The sequence below is a fragment of the Vicugna pacos genome, chromosome 15 (assembly GCF_048564905.1).
Source record: "Vicugna pacos chromosome 15, VicPac4, whole genome shotgun sequence".
In the NCBI taxonomy this organism is placed as follows: Eukaryota; Metazoa; Chordata; class Mammalia; order Artiodactyla; family Camelidae; genus Vicugna; species Vicugna pacos.
Genome location: NC_133001.1, coordinates 1,980,962 through 2,003,808, shown reverse-complemented (window position 1 = coordinate 2,003,808; position 22,847 = coordinate 1,980,962). Strand labels below are relative to the sequence as shown.

The window sequence follows — 22,847 nt, the reverse complement described above, 5'->3', positions numbered from 1 at the left end:
TCTTCATTTTGTATTTCTAGGTATATTTATATTCATTAGGTTTAAAAACTAACATGAATGATGAGCTCCTCTAAAGGCATAGGAGAAGGACTCTTTGTGTCTTAGCTAACTATGTTTATCCTTAAGGATAACCATTTATTTGTTTAAAGGAAAAGACCTGGCTCTCAGTAAAGATGTTCATGCCTTTCAGGACATGAAATGTGCTTTGGATGTGCTTTGTTTAAATTTCACCTCAGGGAACCCAGTTCAGTAAACACTTTCTATGTGTAGGCCGGCAGTACCCGTAATCAAGGCAGTGAAACTTAACCTAACCTTCAGAATGAAAGTATACATAGAACCCTGATTAAATAAGTGTTATTTCCCTGCTGAGAATCTTGGTTGGGGCTCAGTTCTTACTGTAACGTGTTATGCAAATACTATAGAGAGCATGGGTGAGTCTCCTCTGTAGCAAACCGCATCTTTGATTACAGCAACACAGGGCTGGGAATCAAAGATTTGGGTTCTAGTCACTGTTCTGCCAGGGACTCACAGTGCAACCTTGAGAGAGTCACTCAATCTTCCAGAGCCTCAAAGTCTTCATCTTGTATGAGGGACATGAAGGGCTTGCCCCCTTTGGCTGCCCCTCCCCCCCGACGGAGTCCAGATTTTTGAAAACATCTACTAATCTGCGTTTACTCCCTGATAATTAATTCATTTCCCCAAGTCTAAAAATCAAAGACATTTGTAACTGGTAGCCAGAGATTCTGACCAGACTTATATAATCAGAGTTAACACACTGAGCTGAGATCATTTCAGCTGGAAGCAGAGGAGTATGATGTTTAGTTTGTCATGAAGCTTCATGATGGGTGGGGGTGGGGGTGGGTGTGTTGGGCTTCTTGCAATATTGACAATAACTCACCAAGTCCTGTCACTGCCTGTGCCCAACCCCGAAGGTCTGTATAAAGGGTGGGAATCACCCAAGTGCCCACTCACTCCAGGTTTTCATCCAGCTCTAGGAATCTCAGATGCGTTTATCCTGGGGATTTAGGAAAGCACACCACCTCCAGTGTCCCTGGCCTCAGGACGCTTCCATTCTAGTGAAAGGGGAGACAGACAAAAAACACCCCAAAAGAATAGATGACCCATAAGGTATCTTAGAAGGTGATAAGTGCTTCAGAAAGAAACACAGCAGAGGAAGGGGGTGAGGAGTGGTTGGGCAAGGCTGCAGGTGATGATCAGGGTAACATCTGAACAAAGGCTCGAACGAGGTGAGAAAGCAAGGTACGCATGACTAGAGGGGAAACAGCATTTCAAGCTGAGACAACAGTAGATGCAAAGGCTCTGGGGTGGAACATGCCTAGCTGCTCAGAGACGATCAAGAATGCCAGAGAGGTGGGAGCAGAGTGAACCTGGCAGGTAGTCAGAGATAAGCTCAGCAAGGTGAGGAGAGCTGCTCTTGTAGGACTACGGGCCAGTGTGAGAGCTTGGCTGTTACTCTGAGTCATGCAGGAGCCATGGAAGTGTAATAGGGAAGAACAAATCTGATTCCATGTTGGGTCTTTCTTTTACTTTAACCTTTCAAAAAAACTGTATGATATGCATACAAATTTGAGAAATAGAAAGCTGAACAAGAGGAATTGGTTTTCTTTACTTCTGAGAGTATTTAATATGCTGACGCTAATGCTTCCAATAGGGTGAGTTTAATGTGCAGAGTTTGCTAAACATCTGGAGCATGGAGCCCTATCATCCCCTAGAGTAACACCTCTCCTTGAGAAACCTCGATCCAGACCGCAGGAACAGTCTTAGGACTACAACGCGGTAATTATCATTAAAAGCAGGAAGATTTTCTATCCAAAATGGATTGTTTGCTATTCTTGCCTGGAGACAGATGAATAGATGAGATAGTATTACTACTTTTAGACACCAGTTTAATGGTTCTTTCCATTTAGATTAAATTCAATCAATGAGTTTCTGAGCTACAACTATGTTGCAGACCCAACTGTCTGGTTTAGATACCATTTGCATCTTCAGGAAGTTCTCAGAATTCCAAGCAGGAGACAAAACACATGGGAACCCTTATTTGTCATAAGTTTTGATAAACGCATTTCCCAATGTATCTACAAAGATGATAGGAGAGGAAAGTTTAGGGAAAGAAAATAGCAGAGAAGATGGACATAGGGTAGATCTTAGAGCCAGCAAACGTGGGTTTGCGTTTTACTTTGCCATTGCAGATGTGCGACATCTGGGGAGGTTGTATAGCTACTCCAAGCTCATAATGTGGATTAAATATCACTGCAACTCAGTGTTGCTTGGGAGGGTTAAAGGTCATAAATGCATGCCCGAGCTGGCTTGTTGTAGGTGCTTAGTCAGTGGTGGCTTAACCAATTCTGTTGATGGCAATAACAAATGAACACAGCTATGCCAATGACATTCCTGCCTGGAGAATATAATAAGGTTGGTTTCAGAAAACTTATTGAGAGGTATTGACATTTAATTTGCTCCCAAAATAATGGCTGTGAAGGTAAATAAGAAGATCAATTAAGAGGACAAGGGAAGGAAATCACACTGGGGCTTTCGGCATGAGTTAATGCCCGGCTAGGTTGTGAAGACTCTTAGGCAGAAAGATAAGTTGAAATAGCTGATGCATACTTTGGGGGTCCCACTGATGGCTTTGAAAGTAGTGGCACAGTCAAGTTGTATAAAGATGCACTGGGACGACCCTCTTGCTGAGGTGTAGACTGAGCTCTCCACACCTGCTGACCACTCAAGAGCTGGTGATGAGTCTCGCTGCCCTGTGTACGGCCCACTGAGCTTTAAATTTGTCTAGAGCCCACATTTGGTGATTCTGGGCCCAGATCCACTCCAACTGCCTCCCTATACTTTAGAAAAAGTGTTTTCACATTGTGCTGTCCAGAATTTCAAAGTTCATTGCAGACCATTAATTCAGGAGTTGCACATCAATTTTATTCTCATTTCTTGCCATTTAAAAATTATTCTGATCAACTTGCAGTAAACACACATACACACACACAAGCACGCACATACACATGATTCAGATGTTTTCTGTGCCGAGTGATAATAGTCAAGGTCCCGCCAGCAATGTCAAGGTGGGCTGCTAGACTAACACGTTCTTAAGCAGGTCTCGGATTAAAGCTTCTCCTACAGGCTTTGGGAAGTATCTTAAATTCTTACTGCTAGATCAGTGATTAGTACAATGACAGCTCAACACTGTTTCTTGTTTTGTATTTTATTTCTTTTAATTTTATTTTACTTTAGTACGGAGCTTCATATATTCAAGTGAAATTGTTTAAGCAAGTATGCTACTATTTATCCACTTGGATTAAGATTTCCCTGATAATTCACAGCCGACACAAAATGTAGAAATTGAATCCTGATGTGCATATGACCACACCTGTCATCCATAATCCTGATTTAAAATTTTTGTGTTTTTCAAAACGTTCACATTGGGTTGAATATATGACGTGAAAAATAAAAATTTAAGTCCATAAATAGGTATCATAATCTGTTTTACGTGTTAGGATTCCACATTAAATTTTAGTTGGAAAGAAAGGAAATTTTCTGCTGTAAGAGGAAAGTAGAGAAAACTATTGCCCTAGACCATACTTCTTTTCTGATACCTGTGACTAAAAGTTTCCCACTGTGGAAAAGCAGAGAGGGAGAGGTGACGATGGCTGAGTCTGTGCATAACAGCGCAAACTCCACACGTGAAGGAGGAGGAAGTCAAAGGGTCAGTTACTTCACCGTCGAATCCCTGAATGCATGACAATTTGTTCTCTGTGTATTGAGGGAGAGAATTTGATTTCTCCTATTGTTGCTGCCCTAAACCTTATGACTCTGTATTTTACCAGTGGCACTAATCAAGAGAAGAGGAAGATGTGCCTAGTTTATTTAACACACACCCACACACTCACACACATGCACCCACACAACTTCAGATCAAAAGCAGCCTAAATGTGCTTCTATGCGATAGGACCACAGATGCACTGGGAGGACCACACAGGGGCAGGCACAGTTGTCTTGGTTCATGCACGATGCACATCAGAAGTAAATAATACTGCTGCAAGCTGTTTCCTGCTGGAAAGTGACATTCACAGGTCTCAGTAGGTGAGGGTTTCTTCCTGGCTTCATGCAGCTTGGATGAATGAAGGCTGGCTTTCCAGGCTCCAGCCAATGGTATTTATGACAAAGCTAAGATAACGATGCTTGAGAGATTTTCCAAGCACTATCACCATTTTAGAGCCAAGTTGAAAAATATCCAAGTTATTCTTCCCATTATACGGATGAAGAAGAGAAGTTGTGCAGACCTCAGTGATGACTGCTTGTCTGCAGTGGCACAGGAGTGGAAAGACAGAAAATCAGTTTTCAGGTCTGTACCCATTAGTGGTTGCTTTTGAATGAGTTATTAACCCCACTGAGCTTTAATTCCTTTATCTGAAACATGGGGTTGAAATACCTGGTGACTGATGATCACCTAGAAAGACAGCAAGTGCAATGACATTGATTGAACTCTCTACAGAGAGTCAAGGGCACAGATGGAATTAGAAAAACACGCACTTCCTTCCTGATATCCTCCCCTTTCTCATATTTCCAGGCTGAAAAATATCACAAGTGCGCAGTGTTGTCTGTGAGGATTAAAGGATATAAATTCCTATGTAAGCTGGCAAGTGGTAGATACTTAATAAATGGTGGTCAATGATGTTCTACTGGTAGAAATAATATATGAACAGAGCAACCCCAACACTATTTCTTACCATCTGGTACAGGCCTGTGAGGGACACCATGTAATGTGACATCTCATTCCTTCGCCAGATAGGAAGCTCCTTGCTGGATGCTAGGCATGAAGTTCTGGGGCAGAACGGGGTTCAGTGTTAAACCTCCTTCTCAAGACTGGGCGGGAATGTCCAAATCTTGTGACAAAGGTGGGGTCTGAGCCAGACTTTGAGGGAGAGGAGAGAGTAGGGTGAACAGCAGGAAAGGAGAAGGCACTTCGGGGAAATGATGGATCCCTGGAGATAAAGAGATGACTTTGTGATGGGGTGTAGGGAAAATTCTGAAGTGGCCACAGAGAAGGGCAAGTGCCCAGGAGAAGAGGACATGAGGGGTGTCCCAGCACATGTGGAGAGCCCTTAGAACCCAGCTGGGGACTTAGGCTTCATTTTATAGGAAGCAGGGGACCCCAAGATGATTCCTGAGCAGAGAATTGTCGTGATGGAAAAGAGTCTGGTAGACAGTAGAGAGAAAGCATTCTGGATGGCTTGGAGAATTAGAGACTAAAACCAGAGAGGCTAGCGAGTGAGTAGTTGCATTTCAGGGACACGGTGATGGGGACCAGAGCACCTGCAGCTACTGTAAGGAGGAACAAGAGACGTAGATGCTGTGGGAAGGAAAGTGAGATTTTCAAACACCGTGCAGTGGAAGGGACGTCCCGTGTAATGAGGTCGTGTCTTTTGGTCCAGGAACATGGCACAGAGGAAAGGAAGCTGGAAATGCCATCAGAATTGCAATCAATTGATTTATGCAAATGTGTAACTTCCCGTTTGTCTTCCCAAAAGGGAAGACTTATAATTTGCACAAAGGTGTTATTAATATCTAGAGCTTGGGAAAACAAAAGCGATGTTTAAACTTCAGACTTCTAAGTCTTCCAGTTTGCACTGCTCTCTGCCTTACTAAATTCACCGCACTGGGGACTGATGTTCTGCAAGCCTCTCTCTCCACTCACTTTTCCTCTTAATAAAACATTAAATCAGTGCATTTCCCACCCCACCACTACTCCTCCCTTTTCCCATCTATAAAGAGTTTTTTCTGGTAACTGAAATTCTGTTTAAATATTACAGGGTTCTCAAGGGAGCAATGGCTGCAGTTACGGTATTTCAAATCGTTAGATTTTGAGACTTTAAGTGGTTAAATAGGTGCCTGTTAGAGTTTATAATTCAAAATGCTTTCATTGTGTGGGTGTGGGGCAGAGGCAGACCGAGGGCAGGTTCGCTGAGGGGTGAGGAGGGCTTAGCCTGGGCTCTCACTGGAGGCTGCGCTGGCGGCTCCAGTTAAATCTTAAATGCACATCTAGGAACTTGCGAATGGCAAGTGTGTTTGCTGCTTACTCATCCGAGCCATATTTTGTATTTTTAGCCCCCTTTGCTGGTGCTGTTGGAATGGTTAGTGTATGAGTACTCGTGTGGGAAGACGGGCTATGTATGGGAATTACAGGGGCATGGGAACTACATTTGGGCAAGAATATTCCAGGTCAGTGTTTCTCAAACTTCTTTTTTCACCATCAACCCCCATCTCCCATCCCCTGAGGCCTCTTCGACATTTTTTTCCTGATTTCCCCCATTACTAAATTTCAGTATCAAAGACATGGAGTATGTTAGTTTATGTACTTAGTGTATATCTGTGCTTTAGCCATAAAAAGAGTAATTATTTCTGCTTTCCCAACCAGTTTTCTCCCCCTAGGAGAGAGATCTTCCCTGTAGAGTGTGTATGTTTCATTGGAGTAGAAACTGTTATGTGTCTCCATCACCTGCTGTATTGATGGTAACTACAAAGAGATGAATAAACTCAAAGGAGGGGCAGTGGGTTGAATAGTGTCCCCAAAAGGATATGCCTCTATTCTCATCCCAGAACCATTGACTGTTACCGTATTACCAAAGGTTGTCTTTTTTACCAAACACCAATTCTTTAACCAAATTACATTTGCTAGTAAAATTAAACTAAGACTCCAGGGATAAGATCATCCTGGGTGGTCAGTGTTGGCCCTAAATCCAAAGACAACTGTCCTAATAACAGACACAGGGAGGAGAGACACAGACACAAGGGAGAAAGGCCCTGGAAAGATGGAGACAGAGACTGGAGGGACGCTGCTGCAAGCTGAGGGGTGCTTGGGGCCTCTAGAAGGGATGCGTCAGGCTACTGGGAAACCTCCCCTCCAGGTTTTAGAAGGAGCCCCATCCTGCTGACACCTGGATTTCAGGCTTCTGGTCTCCAGGACTAAGAGGGAGGACATTTCTGTTGTTTTAAGCTGCTCAATTGGTGGTAATTTGTTACAGCGGTCCTGGGACCGCTGTAACAAATTATATAGGGGAGCATGGTCAACTGTCCATCAGAGTATGAGGAAATCTCTAGAGGACATGGCTTTTGAGCTGGATCTAGACGAGTAGGAGTTTGGCAGGTAAAGAAGAGGAAGAGGATTTAGCAGAAAGAACAGGACGTGGAAATAGATGAAAGGCAATGAGGACGTGGAGGTACTCACTTCCCGCTTCAGTTCTCCCTGACCTACACAGACATTTGAAAGACCTGCAGAGTTTAGTGCTGGACCCTTTTTAGTCTCTGTTTATGGTATCCACTGAAGTGAGCTCATCCTTTTCACAGAATCCGTCTACATGTTGGTGACTCCCAAATGTTTATCTTCAGACCTGACCTGCCCCCTGCAATGGAGACTCATGCCCAACTTCCACCTGACGTCTGAATGATCTTGGTTACTGACCTCTAATATAGACCCATTATTACTCTGAAATCTGGGTTGACAGCAGCTTATACATAGGTCCCCACCCTGAGCGCGTAGCCCCGCCCACAGGCCACGAGAGCCAATCCGCACGCGCTGCCCAGCCCCGCTCCTGCGCCCTCCTCTGCCGCGCCCCTCCCTCCACCCACCCAATGGTCACTTCATCAGGTGGGCAGGCGGCAGTTGGTTGAGCGGGTGGCGGCTCTGCGGGTCTCCCCGGGGGGCGCCGGCCCTGCTCCCACCCGCCAGCGGCGGCGGCGCGATCCCTCCGCAAGGCGCAGCATGGGCCTAGCGGCGGCCGCGGAACTTCCTGTCCTGCATGGCGACAGCGGGCGCGGGCCCCGAGGCGGTCTGCGGGCAGGTCCTCGACGTGGGCCGCGCTCCAGCAACCTGCGATCTGGGCGAGGGCTCCCACGGCGTGCTGTGGTGAGTGTCCGTCCCTGCCTGGCCTCGGCGGACGCAGCTGCGCCGTCAGGCCCGGCCCCGAGACCAGCAGGGCTGCCCCGCCTGCCCGCCATCCGTGCGCCGCGGGTGTTGGGGGGAGGGGTAGGGCTGGGCCGCTCGGACTGCGGCGCTGCTCGCGGCGCTTCCCTGGCGGCTCTCGCGGGGAGGGGGGAGGGGCGCGGGGGTGGGGTGGAGGCCGGGAGCCCGGCACCCAGGGACCCCCCAGAATGGGAACAAGGCTCCCCAGCGCCGTGCGCTGGCCTCGCGGCCTAACTCTTGATGTCCCACTGTGAAGACGCGAAGTCCTTCAGATGCTTGTAGCGGCAGCCGTAGTCTGGAAAGCGGTTGGCAGGGGCGTGTGTGCACAGCCCTGAAATCATTGTCTTGTCTGCCCCCCTTGCCTGCGTTTTCCGCGGACAGCTTTGGTTCAGCACCATCCGTGGCGCCAGTGGAAATTGCCCATCACGTCCGGGCCCTTAGAAGAAATTAATGCTTAAATGTGTACTGAGAAAAGTTCTTAGTTTCATGACATGCCAGTTGAGAAGTTTTTTGTTCTTAGTTTTTTTTAATCTGTTAACAATTTTTCTTAGCCTTAAGTTGATTTAGATCTGATAATTTTCTATCACGGCTGTCAACGTACGTGACATGTCTCTCTCAGATGAAATGTCAAGTCTTCTTAGTGTAATTTTTTTTTTCTTTTCTTAAGTAAGATCCAAGTACAAATAATGGATTGCAATCCTGGGTCCAGATGATAGCTTTTAATCTTCAGGTTGATGATATTTAATGTAAGTTTAATCTGTATTGTGCTTTATTAGTATTTAGTAAATGTTGCTTAACAGTGCTGGGTTTATAAAGGATTTCTTGATTGAGATATTAATGATATTTAAATAACTGATATTTAAAATTTTTCTAATAGAGATGTAGTCAGTTACAGTGTGTCAATTTCTGGTATACATCATAGTTTGTCATACATATATATACATACACGTATATTTGGCTTCATATTCTTTTTCGTTAAAGGTTACTATAAGACATTGAGTATAGTTCCCTGTGCTATAGAGAAGAAATCTGTTGTCTATTTTTGTTTTTTATTTTATCTTCTTGATTTCTTGATTGAAATGTTAATAATATTTGAGCCACTGATATTTTTTAAAGCTTGATGTTTCCAGAAGGACTTAAAGATTTTGAGGAAGAAAATTTTTTTTCATTTTCTGAATCTGTTCAGTAGGAATTTTGCCTTTTTTGTACCAAGTTCTTTCCTAATCATTATGTAGAGGATATAAAGAGTAGAGTCTGAATTGAGCCTTTCCGAGTGGGTGTGGCTTTGATAGGAAGACAATAAGTGCAAGTGACAATCTAAGCTGTGGAATCCAATCCTGGCAAAGGACTTGGGTGGCAAATTATGGAGGACTCTGTAGGCAGAACAGAGTTTGATTTTATATCTGTGCAATGGAGAAGCATCAGAGTTTTTGAGAAGAAGCAGGCACATGATCAGTTTTGAGATTTTTTGGAGAACCTACATGAACACTGGTGGAAATGACAGGAGAAAACTGAGGTGGAGAATCAGGCTTTTGTGACCTTCTGGAGGTGAAGTGATGTAATGGCATGGAAGGTGGAGACGTTAGATTCAGTAACGGGCTCTTGTCAGAGGAGTAGTGGACTTTTCATCATGGCAGGTATGGGATGAATCAAAGGATGATGAGGTCTTAACAGGGTAAGATGCTGAAGAGGAATTTGAATTTGGGAGAGATTCTAAGACAGGACCTGGTGATGTGGTATGGGGAAGGTTGTTAGTTCCAAGGCTTCTAGCTTAGGGGCATGGTGGTTCCTTTCTGTAACATTCCTTGTTAGAGGAGGAATGCTGTAGGCAGAGGAGATTTGTTAAGGAGAAATAGTTCTGGCTTGGACTCGTTAAGTTTAGGATGCTGTTGGCCCTTTAGGCTATATCCAGAAGGCATGCTGAAAATAAGAGGGACGTAGGATCTGGAGATGAAAATTTGTGTAAGTGGTAGTGTGGTGTGGATGAACACAGATTCTTATTTGAGATCATAGGTTACGTGAAATTGCGTGTGTATATTATGCGTGTTTATCTCTTTAGTAGAGAATCTGTAGCGTTCAGTATATTTTCAAAGTGTTCATTATCCCAGAGAGGTTAATAAGCAGTGAGACAGAACAAAAGCGCGAAGAAGGAACCTTGGCAAGCAAGTAGTTTTAAGAGGTGGGAAAAGGAAGAGGAAGCTGAGGACTGATGAGATGTGTAAGACTTGGGGAAAAGGGAAAAATGGTATGAAAGAGAGAAATTCAAGTTGCATGTTTCATCATCTAATTAAGTATCTATGTTGGATAAATTCAGCTTGAAACATGTTCTGAATGTGACTGAGAGGTTGTGAGGTCATCTCCATAGAGATCGTAATTGAAGCCTTGAGAAGGGAGAAGATGAGAAAAAAACATTTGAGCTGAGCTGAAGGAATGCCTGACTTTAGGTGTCCAGAGCGGGCAAGCTACAGAGGAGGAGGAGGACGTGTGGTCGGAGACCAGAGACCTGGGAGTCCACGTTGTCAGCTGAGCTGGGGGACACAGTGGTCACTAGGGATCGGTAGTGAGGACTGTAGAGAGCACGGTTCAGCGGGAGGACAAGCTGTTTGGTTTGTTGACGTTCAGCTCTCCTAAAAACATAGTTTTAACCAAAATTCCATTGTGCTGACATTCCTGATGATACAGTGTCTCGTTCTGTTAAGGTGTCTGTGACTCTGGCAGGCTAGTCAGAACTGCCGTTTAGTCAGCACTTTCTGTTACTTTTGTTTTATTTTAAGCAGATATTAATCAGTCCTCTTACCCACACTGCAGGGGTGATTCCTTTCAGTAAGTGGAAATTTGAGACCCAGCGAGGTTACTTAATTTGCCCACAGATACCCAACTAGGAAGTGGTAGAGTGTCTCTGTCTGGTTCCTAAGTGATACTCAACCAAAGATCAGAGTTTAGAAAATACATGCTTTCAATAGTAGAAAATATCTATTGTCTGCTTTCTGTGTGATTTGGTTTTTTACCTTTTTACAAAAACCTTTCATGCAAGGTCATTCACTTAGAATTCATTAAGCACCAGTTCCCTGCGAGGACTCAAGGGGCGCCTGCCCTTCAGTAGCTCCTGCTGCAGACAGCGGGATGCAGTTGGGCGGGAGCACGGAAGGCCCGTGGGGAGGGCTGTGAGGGCAGAAGGCCGAGGTGGCGTGGGGCTGCCTGTGTCTGGTTTCACAAACCTTGGCGCTGGGTGTGGATGTACGTCGGGAGTTTGCCTTGAGACGTGCTCTCCAGGTAGAGCAGAATGCACATGCCAGGTCACAGAGGTCTGAGCGCGGCACATCTGGTTAGGGAAACCAGGGGTTGTCTGGGAAGGGAGGGTGTGGTTGGGCGCCTTGGGGAGAGGGCTGGAGGGGAGGCAGCTGGGATGGGTAGGGCTGAGTTCTGAAGGTCTTTGTTTTCTAAGGAGCTGGGACTTGAGTTGGTAGGTGAAAGCCACTGAAGGATGCCCTTTTCCTGCTGGCTCCTCATCAAATTTTGTGTTTCCCTTGTTGTCTCTCTTTGGCTTCCTACCTTCTGTGCTTGTTCTCTCTTCTTTCTGGTTATGTAGGGGTACTCAGTGGGTGTGATTTTCCCCCCATCTCCAGGGGCATTTTGACATGTATGTGGATTTTGTTCTGCTTTTTGTTGTTACGTTGATTGGAGGTGTTATTGGACTTCAGTGTGCATGTGGTGGAGGTGGATGTTTCCAATGACCCGCATGCAGTGCACATGCGGCAGTCAGTCCCTGCACCGGAGGAGCGTCCTGTTAAGATGCCAGTGGTGTGTTCTCCTCCAGCCCATCCCCAAGAATGGATGGGCCCTGGGCAGGTCCTGCCTCCCTCTGAGATTCATCTCCTCCATGACCTTGCCCTTGTTACTCTCTGCTCTAGCCCTCCCCCAATCCCTCCCCAGAACTTTGCTGGGTTTTGGTACCACATGTTTGAAAGGGAGGACCAGCAGTAGTATAAATCCTTTACAGACACTCCTGACCAGATTCTTAGTTATGCTGGTTTAACTGTTAATGTAACTTTTAATAAAAAAAAGTCTCTTGTATGGTTTTTGGAGCTCAAAAGACGTGAGAAGACCATCTCACATGAGCAACGGAACATCCAGAGTTTCTGAACAGTTTCGTGTGCAAGTAAAATGCAGATAGAATTCATTTTGGTGTCAGTAACATCCCTAATAGTGCGCTCCTGGTGGTGGCTGTAATTGGCTATAATATACATGCCATTCTGCTGAATTTAATTTGTATGTTCTCAGTTCTCAAGCATAAGTAAAAAGGTGTTTTTGAAAGGCATCCAAGTTGAGTTTTCCAGGAACTCTGTATAGTTTATTCCTCACCTTACTCGCGGTAAGATACCTGCTAAGTAGGAAACAACCAAATTCCCCGACAGACATCTCCAGCTACCCGACCCCGCGTCCAGCCTGCTCTGCCCCCCCCCCCCCGCCTGATCCTGAGATGCTCTTTCTTCCTTTTTGCTTCCGTTTTCTCTTTCACTTCTTAGGGCTCCCATACATTGGAAAGCCAACAGGATGTTCTCCAAGTTCTCTCTCAGGTGCACAGTCTTAGGGCAGGCTCTGGGCTCTGAAGCCGGCCGTGGCTGGTGGGAGCTGGGGGTGGGGTGTAGGGGTGAGGTCTGCATGGACTTCACCATGACCAGCTGACTAGCATTAGTTGCAAGCTTGCCTTAGGTGCTATGGTTTCAAACTCATTTTCATATTCACCTTTGAGGGTTTTTTTGTTTTTGTTTTTTTTGTTTTTTAGTATACAGATAAGGAAACTGGGTCTCAGGTAACTTGTCTAGGGTTCAGAGCCAGTAAATGTACAGCAGAACTGAGATTTGTGTAGACCTCAAAACGAGTAGTGTCTTTTCCCCTGAACTACTATAGACTGCTGTGTTACAGCGAGTTACCTGGAAACGTGCTTCCTGCAGCCTGGGTTCCTGAGTTTGTTGGCACCAAGGTATAAAATGATGATTGTCATGACCAGCTTGGGCCTGTTGTGGAGATGCAAGTGTTTTCACCAACACTTGCTATTTCTTGTCTTTTTGTTGTTGTTTTGTTCTTTGTTTTCATTGAACTCAAAATAGCTAGTAACAAAAACAGCTAAAAATACCTCCAACATTTGATTCGTCAGTCATTTTTGGTCGATGACATTTGATTCTTTAGTTCCTGCTTGTTTCCATCATGGAGTAACACGTCTATCAAAATATATCTGAGAGTTTGCAGCAAGCTTTAAACCTGTGTATCTACCCAAAACCATGATTTAGTTGTTAATTTTAAATGTAAATTTTTTATGCCACACAGAAGCTTATTAAACTAATAATCATAAATAAGCTAGCTACTAGTTTTCAAGAAAATGCCCAAATACAGCACATACATATAAGTTGCATATATCCTTTCATCTTTTACTACTCATATGAGTGTAAAATGTACAGTGGAGTTACATCATAAAGACATTTAATTTACATTAATTCAATATGTCATGTCAGTGAAAAGGAAATAATGAGGAGTAAGGCAAATAACAATAAAGCCATGGCTAGAAGAAGCTGAAACAAGTTTCAAAGGCGCAGCCAAGGAAATCGATACCTGCTAAATTAACCCAAACTCTCTGACATACCGCTCTGAGTGGTGAAATTCACAGCCCCAGCTTGTCTTTTTAATAATAGCCATTCTGACAGGTGGAGGTGATATGTCATTGTGGTTTTGATTTGCATTTTCCTGATGATTAATGATAACAATTAGTCTGTTAGTCATTTGTACGTCTTCTTGGGAAAAGTACCTACTGAGGTCTTCTGTGCAATTTTAAAATCAGATTGCTTTTATTTTGCTCTTGAATTTATGAGTTCCTTACTTATTTTGATATTAACCACTTATCTGATAGATGGTTTGCAAAGATATCCTTCCATTCCATAGGTTGCCTTTTCATTTTGTTGATTGTATCTTTTTTTTAACATTTTTTATTGATTTATAATCATTTTACAATGTTGTGTCAAATTCCAGTGTTCATAATTTTTCAGTCATTCATGGACATATACATACCCATTGTCACATTTTGTTCTGAGTTATCATAACACTTACTGTATCTGTTGTGCATCATTCTTTTAGTCTATTGTAGCCCCACTTATTATTTGCTTTTGGATGGAATTTCACAGTGCTGGCCTCTTGACAGTTGAAGTATCTTTTTAAGATCAGTACTTTAAGGCTTAAAATCCTTTTTATGATTTAAGGGGTCTCGTTTACATTTAAAGTGATACCCTAGGATACGTTTCACAGCGGGGCGTGTTTCCAGATCTTGGCAAAGGCCTCAGAGAAAGAGCTTTTCCTAACAGATGAGTGAGCTGGAGAGAGCAAAGCTGACACTTATCCCTGTTTTACTTTGGACCAGGATAGGTGGGCAGCAGAACAGTGTGGTCCTGCAGAAGCTGAAGCCTGACACTCCTTACACCATCACCCTGTCCTCCCTGTGTTGTGATGTGGAAGGAGGTCGGATGACAGGAAGAGGCGAGACCAGTAAGTGAACCTGGACTCTTGTGGCTTTTTTAGGAACCATCATGGTGATGGAATCACATCTTCCACTGGAAACACTGGGGTGACACAGAGGTTTGCTCAAGTTTTAAAATGCATGTTAATGCTCTTTTTTTCTTTTTTTTCTTTTTGTTTCTGTTGAGGGTGGGGGGTAATTAGGTTTTATTTATTTTTTAGTGGAGGTACTGGGGATTGAACCCAGGACTTCGTGCACACACTAAGCATACACTGTAGCCCTGAGCTATACCCTCCTCCCAAAGATCTAAATTGCTTTTAATATCCTTACTGGAGTTACCTGTCTCTGGTCTTGGAGAAAGGTGTTTATTACCTTCTAGGATAACACAGACAATCGAACTATGCTCTGAGGCCAAGATACCTTGTGGAGGGATGAGACATGAACCTGATGATCAAATTTTTTCTTTATTCACTACTTCAACAGGTATTTGTGGGGTGCCTACTAAAGGGATCCTGTGTTCTAGAGTTCCCGGGACCCATCAGTAAACCTGGGCTTCGTGTGTGCTTGGTTTTCAGGGTCATGTGTGGTGTGCTTTCTGTGCATTTCAGAACCTTTGAATACCATGAGGAACCTTGGTGTACGAGCCTTCCACCAGCACTTTGTTCGCTGGGAGCACACAGAGCAAAATCCTCATCAATACAAGCTCTTCTGTGCACCCACAGCAGGTGGTCTGGAGGAACTGGTCACTATTTCCTGTAGGGAAAAGTGTGTGTTAGTTTCAGTTGTAGATTGCAAAGTGAAGATCAAGAGTTAACTAGTGTACCATAGCACTGAAGGAGTTCATGTTCCTTCTGTAGAACTTGACGGAGGGTAGTCGGTTGGGGCCTCAGTGCCTGGGTGATGGGGTCTTTGGGGGTACTGGGACTGGGGGATCAAATCATTCCAGGGGCTTTTCAAGAAGAAGCTGGGCATGTGCAGAGAGGCCTTCATCAACTCTTAGAACAGTTTGTATGGGGCCACATCCTTAGGTCCCAATAGCACAAAAGCTTCTTGACTTGGTCTTCAGTTAGTATTTTGAGTGTTTGGTTGTTCAAAGTATTATTTCTTATACAAGATTTTCCAATCAAGTACTTTACATTTTATTAAAATCTTTATTTAGGTGCCAATCCCTGGGAATACCAATGATGCCGTTCTTAGGAATCTGCAGCCGGATGCCCCAGACAGCGTTACAGTGGTTCCCCTTTATCCTGAGGGTGATGGAGGGCATACACCAGACACTGGAAGGACATGGAAGTAAGAAGGCAAATTCAGCGTTTTCATGATGCATTTTGCTTTTTAGTATAGCGTAAACTTTAAAGTAGAAAGAAAATTTGGGAAATACATAATGATGGAATAAAAATGTAACAATTACATATAGTTTTACCTTCCAACCCCCACCAATTGTTAATATTTTAGTGTATGAAATAAAAGTGACATTCTTCTGAAGTGGTAACTTCAGGATTTCTAAATGTGTTTACAGTTATCAGTATTCTCTGTCACTGACAAAAGTTCATGAGCTTTGCTTTGTGCTTAATAAATTTGTACGAAGCAATGTCTTGTCACTGGCTTTCAGTGTCGGTTGTTGAAATCTGCTGGTCGTGTTACTTGATAGCACATTTCTCTGCTGAAGTGCTTTTTGGCATTGAAAACCTCTGTGCTTTCATTTGCTATTAACATGTTGAGAAACCAGCTTTTAGTGGTTTTACAATTCTTTGTAGTATTGTTTAAAGGCTTTGGTGCATACCTCTGAATTTTTTTTTTGGCTTAAAAATATACGTGCTGATGGCTCAAAGAAAGCAAGTGTGGATGACTTCTTTTGGCAAAAGATTAGTGGTCTAGAAAAATGATGTTATTCCTTAAGTGGAGTTTGGAGATAATACATGGATGTAATTTGCATGTTTTTCTAAGTCCCTATTGGGGCAGTTAATTGAGAACTGAGTGTATCTTTGATTTTTCCCTATGTTTGCCTTTTCTTTGAATCACAGAAGACATTCAGTGTCTGTTGAATGAGAAGAAATGAATGATTGAAACCAGCTAATCTAGCTGCCCCGATTAGATGGGCGTCCTTCATGTTGTCAGTTCTCATTTAGAGGCAGAGATGGTAGAATCCTCTTGTCTCTCTTTCCATGACCTGTGCTTGAAAACTGAAGCTGCTTTTCCAGTTTCTCGCTCTTGCCCCTTGTCCCTTGTCCTTTTGTGGCCAACCCAGTACTACTACTTTTACTCCCTTGTTTTTATTGACAACACCTTAGCTTCCGTAGAGACCAAGGCCCTAGTTGGCTGCATTTGGCTAAATGTGGATTTGGAGAGTTTTCATGTGCTTTTGTGTGTAGATAATTCAGTTTAAGGAAGTCAGTATTTCTCCTACTACAGAGCAGAAGTTCGGGGTAAGTGATAGCTTGCCATGTGTAAATAGGCGTAAGAAATATGTGTTGCCTTTTCTTTTCTCAGTGGTGAGAGGACTGGCCAGAAATGTCCAAGTGTACAATCCACCAAACAGCGGGGACGTTGGCTGGACCCTGCCCCTGGCCGGTGCAGCAGTGCCGCGTATGTGTGCTGCCCTGGCTGGCACGAGGCCCCCGGAACCTGTGAGTACTGTTGTTGGCTCAGAGCTGGCAGAAGAATTTTGTAGATTTTACGGCGCCTTCTGCTGTGGTTGTGGCGCAGGGCAGTAGATGAGTTGGTGTGGCCCTGGGTCACGTGCACACTCATTTCCTGATGAACTTAGTCTCATGTTCATGTCATGCTTGGCAGCCTGTGAGAACACAGGCCACAAACATGCCCGCGTACAATGCTTAGGTGATTGCTTTTGATGAATTAAATTGTAAGGGTATCAACTGTAGGGTTAGTAAGCAAAAATGAATTTGGGGAAAATGCAAATTAGCTATATATGAGTTAAAAAAACCCCAGTAGTAAACGCAAATCATTCATAGACCCTGTCAATATGGGCTTTCATTGTAAGACACATCTTTGTTAGGAACCTACCTGAAAGTTTGCCTTCATTGGCTCTTAACAGATTGCCAATCTATCTTAGTACTATTCCATTTTCTAAGTAGATTAATAATACAGAGAGCAGAAATTACTAATTTGAGTAGGAAGAGTATCAGAACATCGGAGGGCAAGTAAACTTACAAGACTTTACAAAAAGAAGCAGGAATCATGAGCAAAGATAAAACTTGAGCCTGTCCAAATGTTGACTTGCATCCTATGTGTGGCAGGACATGTTCAGACAACACTGCTCTTATCCACTGCCTGGAGTAGCTGTTTTAATAGATCTCTCCCCAAGAAGTGTATCTTAGGTGTACGTGTCTCTAACATTTGGGATGCTTTGGGGTCACTATCATAAGCCCTGGATGTTGTATGTGAGAACCTTCCCCAGGAACCTAAATGGGAGGTTGTTGAAGTAGCTAAGGGTCAAGTCTGAGCTCACATTTAATGGAGAGGGAATTTATGAGAGTAAATTTCATCCAGTGCTGTGGCCTGGGCAGATCTTACGAGGTAGTGCTCTGTCTGGGCTCAGCCCTTTACTATAAACATAATAATGCTGACTAATAAAAGACTCGGTAAGCATTTAGGTTGTCGTCAGACAGAATTTGTCACGTACTCCCCTCTAGATTGTGGTGCCAGGAAACACCCACATGGGACACTTGGAGCAGCTGATTCCAGACACACCCTATTCCGGGGACATCATTGCCCTCCACTCAGATGGAAGGGGAGTCCCAGCCCCGCCCAGGGCCAAATGCATGAGGCTGAAATCCTTTCCACCCAGTTCCCTTGTGACTCAGGAAGGCTGGACAGGTGGGTGGTGAGGAGGGTGCTGAAAGCTGCCTCCACCTCGCGCAGGTGAGGGGAGGGCTGACGCCTACTTCTGCCTGGGTTCCCCACGTTCACATTCAGGCTGAAGGCCATGTGGGCTGAGTGAGTATCACTGGGCCGTTTTCTCATCTGGGACCTTTGTTAAGGAGGTTCCTTCCCGTCTCCTGCCCTGCAGTGGGTCTTCTCACCAACTGGGCACTTTTGAAATGGGAGGGCTTGGCCTCTCTGTTTCATTCAGCAGGAATTGGTCAGAATAGTTGAAATCCCTTTCTCTCCCAGTCTGTACATTTAGGTTCTAACCTAGTCTCTGTCCCTAAAAAATCAGCATGTAACCATAGCTCTGAATGGAGCATTTTTTTTTAACATTTTTTTCTCGATTTACAGTCAGTTTGCAATGTTGTGTTAATTACCAGTGTAAAGCACAATTTTTCACTTACACATGAACATACATATATTCATTGTCACATTCTTTTTCCTTGTGAGCTACCATAAGACCTTGTATGTATTTCTCTGTGTTATACAGTATAATCTCATTTATCTGTTCTACATATGCCTGTCAGTATCTACAAATTTCGAACTCCCAGTCTGTCCTTTCCCTCCCCCCACCCCCTTGGCAACCACAATTTTGTATTCTATGTCTATGAGTCTGTTACTGTTTTGTATTTATATTCTGTTTTTTTTAGACTCCACATATGAGTGATCTCATATGGTATTTTTCTTTCTTTTTCTGGCTTATTTCCCCAGGAGAGAGAGGGCAAGACCAGGAGAAGGCAGGCCAGGTGAGTGCAGGCCCAGGAGAGGGCTGGCCCAGGTGAGGGAAGGACCAGGAGAGGGCAGGCCCAGCAGAGGGCAGCCCCAAGAGAGTGCAGGCCAGGTGTGGGCAGTTCCAGGTGCGGGCAGGCCCAGGAGAGGGCAGGCTCAGATGAAGGCAGGCTTAGGTGAGGGCAGGACCAGGTGAGAGCAGGACCAGGAGATGGCAGGACCAGATGAGGGCAGGACCAGATGAGGGTAGGCAAAGGACAGGGCAGGCCCAGGTGAGGGGAAGCCCAGGAGATAGTGGGAAGGACCAGGAGAGAGCAGGCCCAGGAGAGGGCAGGACCAGGTGAGGGCAGGCCCAAGTGAGAGCATGTCCAGGTAAGGTCAGACCCAGGTCATGGCAGGCCTAGGAGAGGGCTGGACCAAGAGAGGGCATGTCCAGGAGAGGGTACGATGAGGAAAGGGCAGGCCCACGGGAGGGCCGGCCCAGGAGAGGGCCGGTCTAGGAGAAGTCCTATTAAACTTCCAAGAGATGATGTTGAGAGGCAATGGGTATTTGAGTCTGGAATACAGGAGGGAGGTCTGGATTGGAAATAGCAGTTTGGAAGTTACCAACTTGTAGGTAATACGTAAAGCCCTAAGGCTGTTGGGGGCGGCAGCAGACAGTAGTAGAGGCCAGAAGACTGAGCCTCAGGGATGCTTTGTGCCAGCACTCAGGGGCTGGGACTGAGAAGATTGGCCAGGGCCGTGGGAGGAAACCAGAGCAGCCTGAGACCCGGGAAGCCCCGTGAAGAAAGGGCTTCAGGAAGTCGGGGAGAGCAGCGGTGGGAAGTGTGGCTGCCGGGCCGTGCGAGGAGAGGGCTGAGAGCTCCCCGTGGAGTCAGCACCTGGTAGGTGGTGGGGGACCCTGTCGTGAGCAGTTGCAGTGAGTGGACACACTTGCTTGGATGGAAAATGAGAGGAATCAGAAGAAGCGAATGGGAACAGCTCCTTTGCAGGGTCAGGAGACGCTTGTACAGGAGAGCAGAGAAATGAGGCCCAGTTGGAATGTGAACTCATCTCTTTGATTTTTAAGATGAGGGAAATAACAGTATATGCTAATAGAAAAGATAGATTAACAGGAGAAATTAGTAACACCACGTTCCCTTAGGTCAGGGGAGTTGCAGGTGAGGGCAGGTGGGGCACAGAAATGCCCCTGAGAGAAGTTAGCTTCAAAACATTTGCCAGGTCCAGTCCACTCAAGACCAGCTCCCAGGAGTGTCAGCCACTTAGGAACTCTACTGCCCCCTGTAGTTTTGATCCTGGCAGGGCCAGAAGCCATAATTAGCCAGCTGAGGAAGGATGGAGTTAGGCAGGAAGAAGAGGCCTGCCCTGCCTTCTCCCACTCCTGCAAGTGGTCAGCCAGCAGCGTGGTCTTGCTGAGTAACTGACGTGGTGTTTTCATAGTCACGTGGTTAAAAAGTTCTCAAATGTTATACCATGCTCCCACATAAATCTCAGATTGCTTCAAGATTTAATTGGTGGAAATAAAAGCAAAAAAAATAAAGTGAAGAAAGCGTGTAAACATAAGGCTGAGCCATGGAGCAGGGTCAGCAGACATGCGGAAACACATTTTCGTTTCATCTGGAGAGCGAGTGTTGGTTTCTCAAGTTTGTACTTAATGATACATATTGCCACAATCTCTGAAACCATGAAAACAGCTTTCTGCTGTTTGCATCTGCTAAATTCCCTGGAGACTGGCTGGGGCCCAGAGGGATGGGGAAAGGAACACACTGAGGGATAAGGAGATGTAGAGATTTTTGGTGGGGAGCTCTCTGGGGGACTAGGCCTTCAGCATCCTGTGGTTCCACCCCACTCTAACCGCAGTTGCATACAAACATGGCTTTCTCAGGGGCAAGCCTCACTTCTGGAAATGTCCGGAACTGCTTAGCCACCTAGCACCACCATTTGAAAGGAATCCAAAATGGCCCACAAGCAATTGCAGAGATTTGAAATGCCTTAGGCTCCCATGTGCGCACTAGACACACTGGGCTTCCGGGCCTCTGTGCGCACTCACAGGGACACTGGCTCTGGAGGGACAGTTGAGGGACAGTTGAGGGTCAGTGCTGTTGCTAGGCTACGAGTGTTCCGGACCAAACATTCCAAGCCGCTGAGCTTCACAGCCAAGGTGTGGCAGCGAGACCTCTGTGGTTCTTCTGCAGCACCAGCGCTGAGATCGGGAGGTGGCAAGAGGCCAGGAGGGAAGTGAGCGGTGTCGGAAGGCGATAAGCCAGATGAAGAAGAGACTTGCTAAGTTCGCGAGCTGGGTGGACTTCAGCATCCATCAGAGAGAGCGTGGGAATCATGAGAAGCCCGTGCCTGGGTATCACGTCCATAGGAGTGAGCTAAAGGAGTTCCACAAAGCCGCATATTTAGGTGACACGCGTACAGTGCAGGAGTTGCTGTCACATAAGAAAAATGTAGACAGCAGAGACAGGAGGAACAGGTAACAGCGGCGGGGTGGGGCAGGCCTGGGAGGAGCTGCCAACTATGGTTGTAAGACATGGATTTTAAATTGCCTTCCCATGTCAGAGATGTTGAAGAGTGAGAAAATGAGCATGTTAGAATCATTGAAGTACAGTGTACTCTCTCAACCTTGCAGCAGCAAAGTAGATATACTATCATTTTACTTAATTGAAATGTTGTCTTTGTAAAATAGTAACAGTAACAATTATAATATTATCCAACAATTATTGAGCTGTTAAACTGCCAGACACTTTGCATAGCTTTTCATTTAAGCATCACAGCGGTATCCTGTAAGATAACTACTACTTCATGCCCAGTTTGTTGATGAGGAAATTGAGGCACAGACAGGCTAAGTGAGAGCTAATAAGGGACAGTGTTAAAGTAGAAGTCAGACCAAAGTTGAGCTGAATCTCAGTGGCATGCCCTTTCTATTCAAACAGGTATTTCTTCCATTAATGTGGTGAGTAATAAGAGCTAATAAATATTGTTCTTTCCCCATAGAAAGAATTGAGATAAGAAGACTAAATGTTAGTCTTAAAGGGGTAGAAATAGCATGCTGTTGAATGTTTACAATTACACGAGTAACTATCTTTGAACTAGTATGCTCTAATTTCCTAAAAAGTCCTCTCATGTTCGCAGGACTGCCCTACACTTGGCCTGCGCCAGCGGCCAGTCATCAGTGGTGGCTCTCCTTACCCAGTGGAAGTGTGACCTGGATGCTCGTGACGAGGAAAGCAGGACAGCTCTCATCAAGGTGTGTAGCAGCCAACCGTGTCCACGTGAGATGGATTTGATTTAATTACTTAAAATAAAAATGAATTTATCTGTTTTAAATATAATGAACTGCTGAAACTGAGGAATGTTAACCTGGAATGCCTAGCACTTACAGTCTGTTTTTTGGCATGATACCAACAGGCTGTACAATGCCGGAAAGAAGAGTGTGTCACTATCCTGCTGAAACAGGGTGCTGACCCAAATCTTGAGGACAACTTTCAAAACACTGCTCTGCATTATGCCGTCTTGGCTGAAAACACATCAATTGCAGCAGAGCTGCTCCGCTATAATGCAAATATCGAGGCGATAAACCAGGTATAGCTCAACTGACTTTATTTACAAGATATTTGAAATACAGGGTCTTTTCTAGCTACAGGTGTTTTATTTATAGTAGTATGTATACTGAATACATAAGGCCCTGTTACCATGGAAACAACTCCAAAGCCAAGGCCAGGGGCTACAGGTAGT

The 22,847-nt window shown here is 44.9% G+C and overlaps 1 protein-coding gene across 14 annotated transcripts in view; it reads left to right on the top strand.

Moving 5' to 3' along the window:
- The window catches only part of LOC102541550 (coiled-coil domain-containing protein 144A-like), a 134,269-nt gene that overhangs the window by 59,918 nt on the left and 51,504 nt on the right, over positions 1-22,847 (top strand). Inside the window, exons 11-19 of one of the 14 annotated variants that reach the window (XM_072937406.1) lie at positions 14,394-14,518; positions 14,869-14,972; positions 15,098-15,214; positions 15,649-15,782; positions 16,980-17,116; positions 19,089-19,123; positions 19,811-19,990; positions 22,245-22,359; positions 22,521-22,694. In XM_072937406.1, coding sequence (XP_072793507.1) covers positions 15,671-15,782; positions 16,980-17,116; positions 19,089-19,123; positions 19,811-19,990; positions 22,245-22,359; positions 22,521-22,694 — 753 coding nt within the window. In that variant the 5' untranslated portion in view covers positions 14,394-14,518; positions 14,869-14,972; positions 15,098-15,214; positions 15,649-15,670. Of the gene's footprint in view, positions 1-7,655; positions 7,928-14,393; positions 14,519-14,868; positions 14,973-15,097; positions 15,215-15,648; positions 15,783-16,979; positions 17,117-19,088; positions 19,124-19,810; positions 19,991-21,301; positions 21,586-22,244; positions 22,360-22,520; positions 22,695-22,847 lie in introns of those variants that run through there. The other 13 variants (XM_072937408.1, XM_072937410.1, XM_072937409.1 and 10 more) reach the window with 13 other exon arrangements.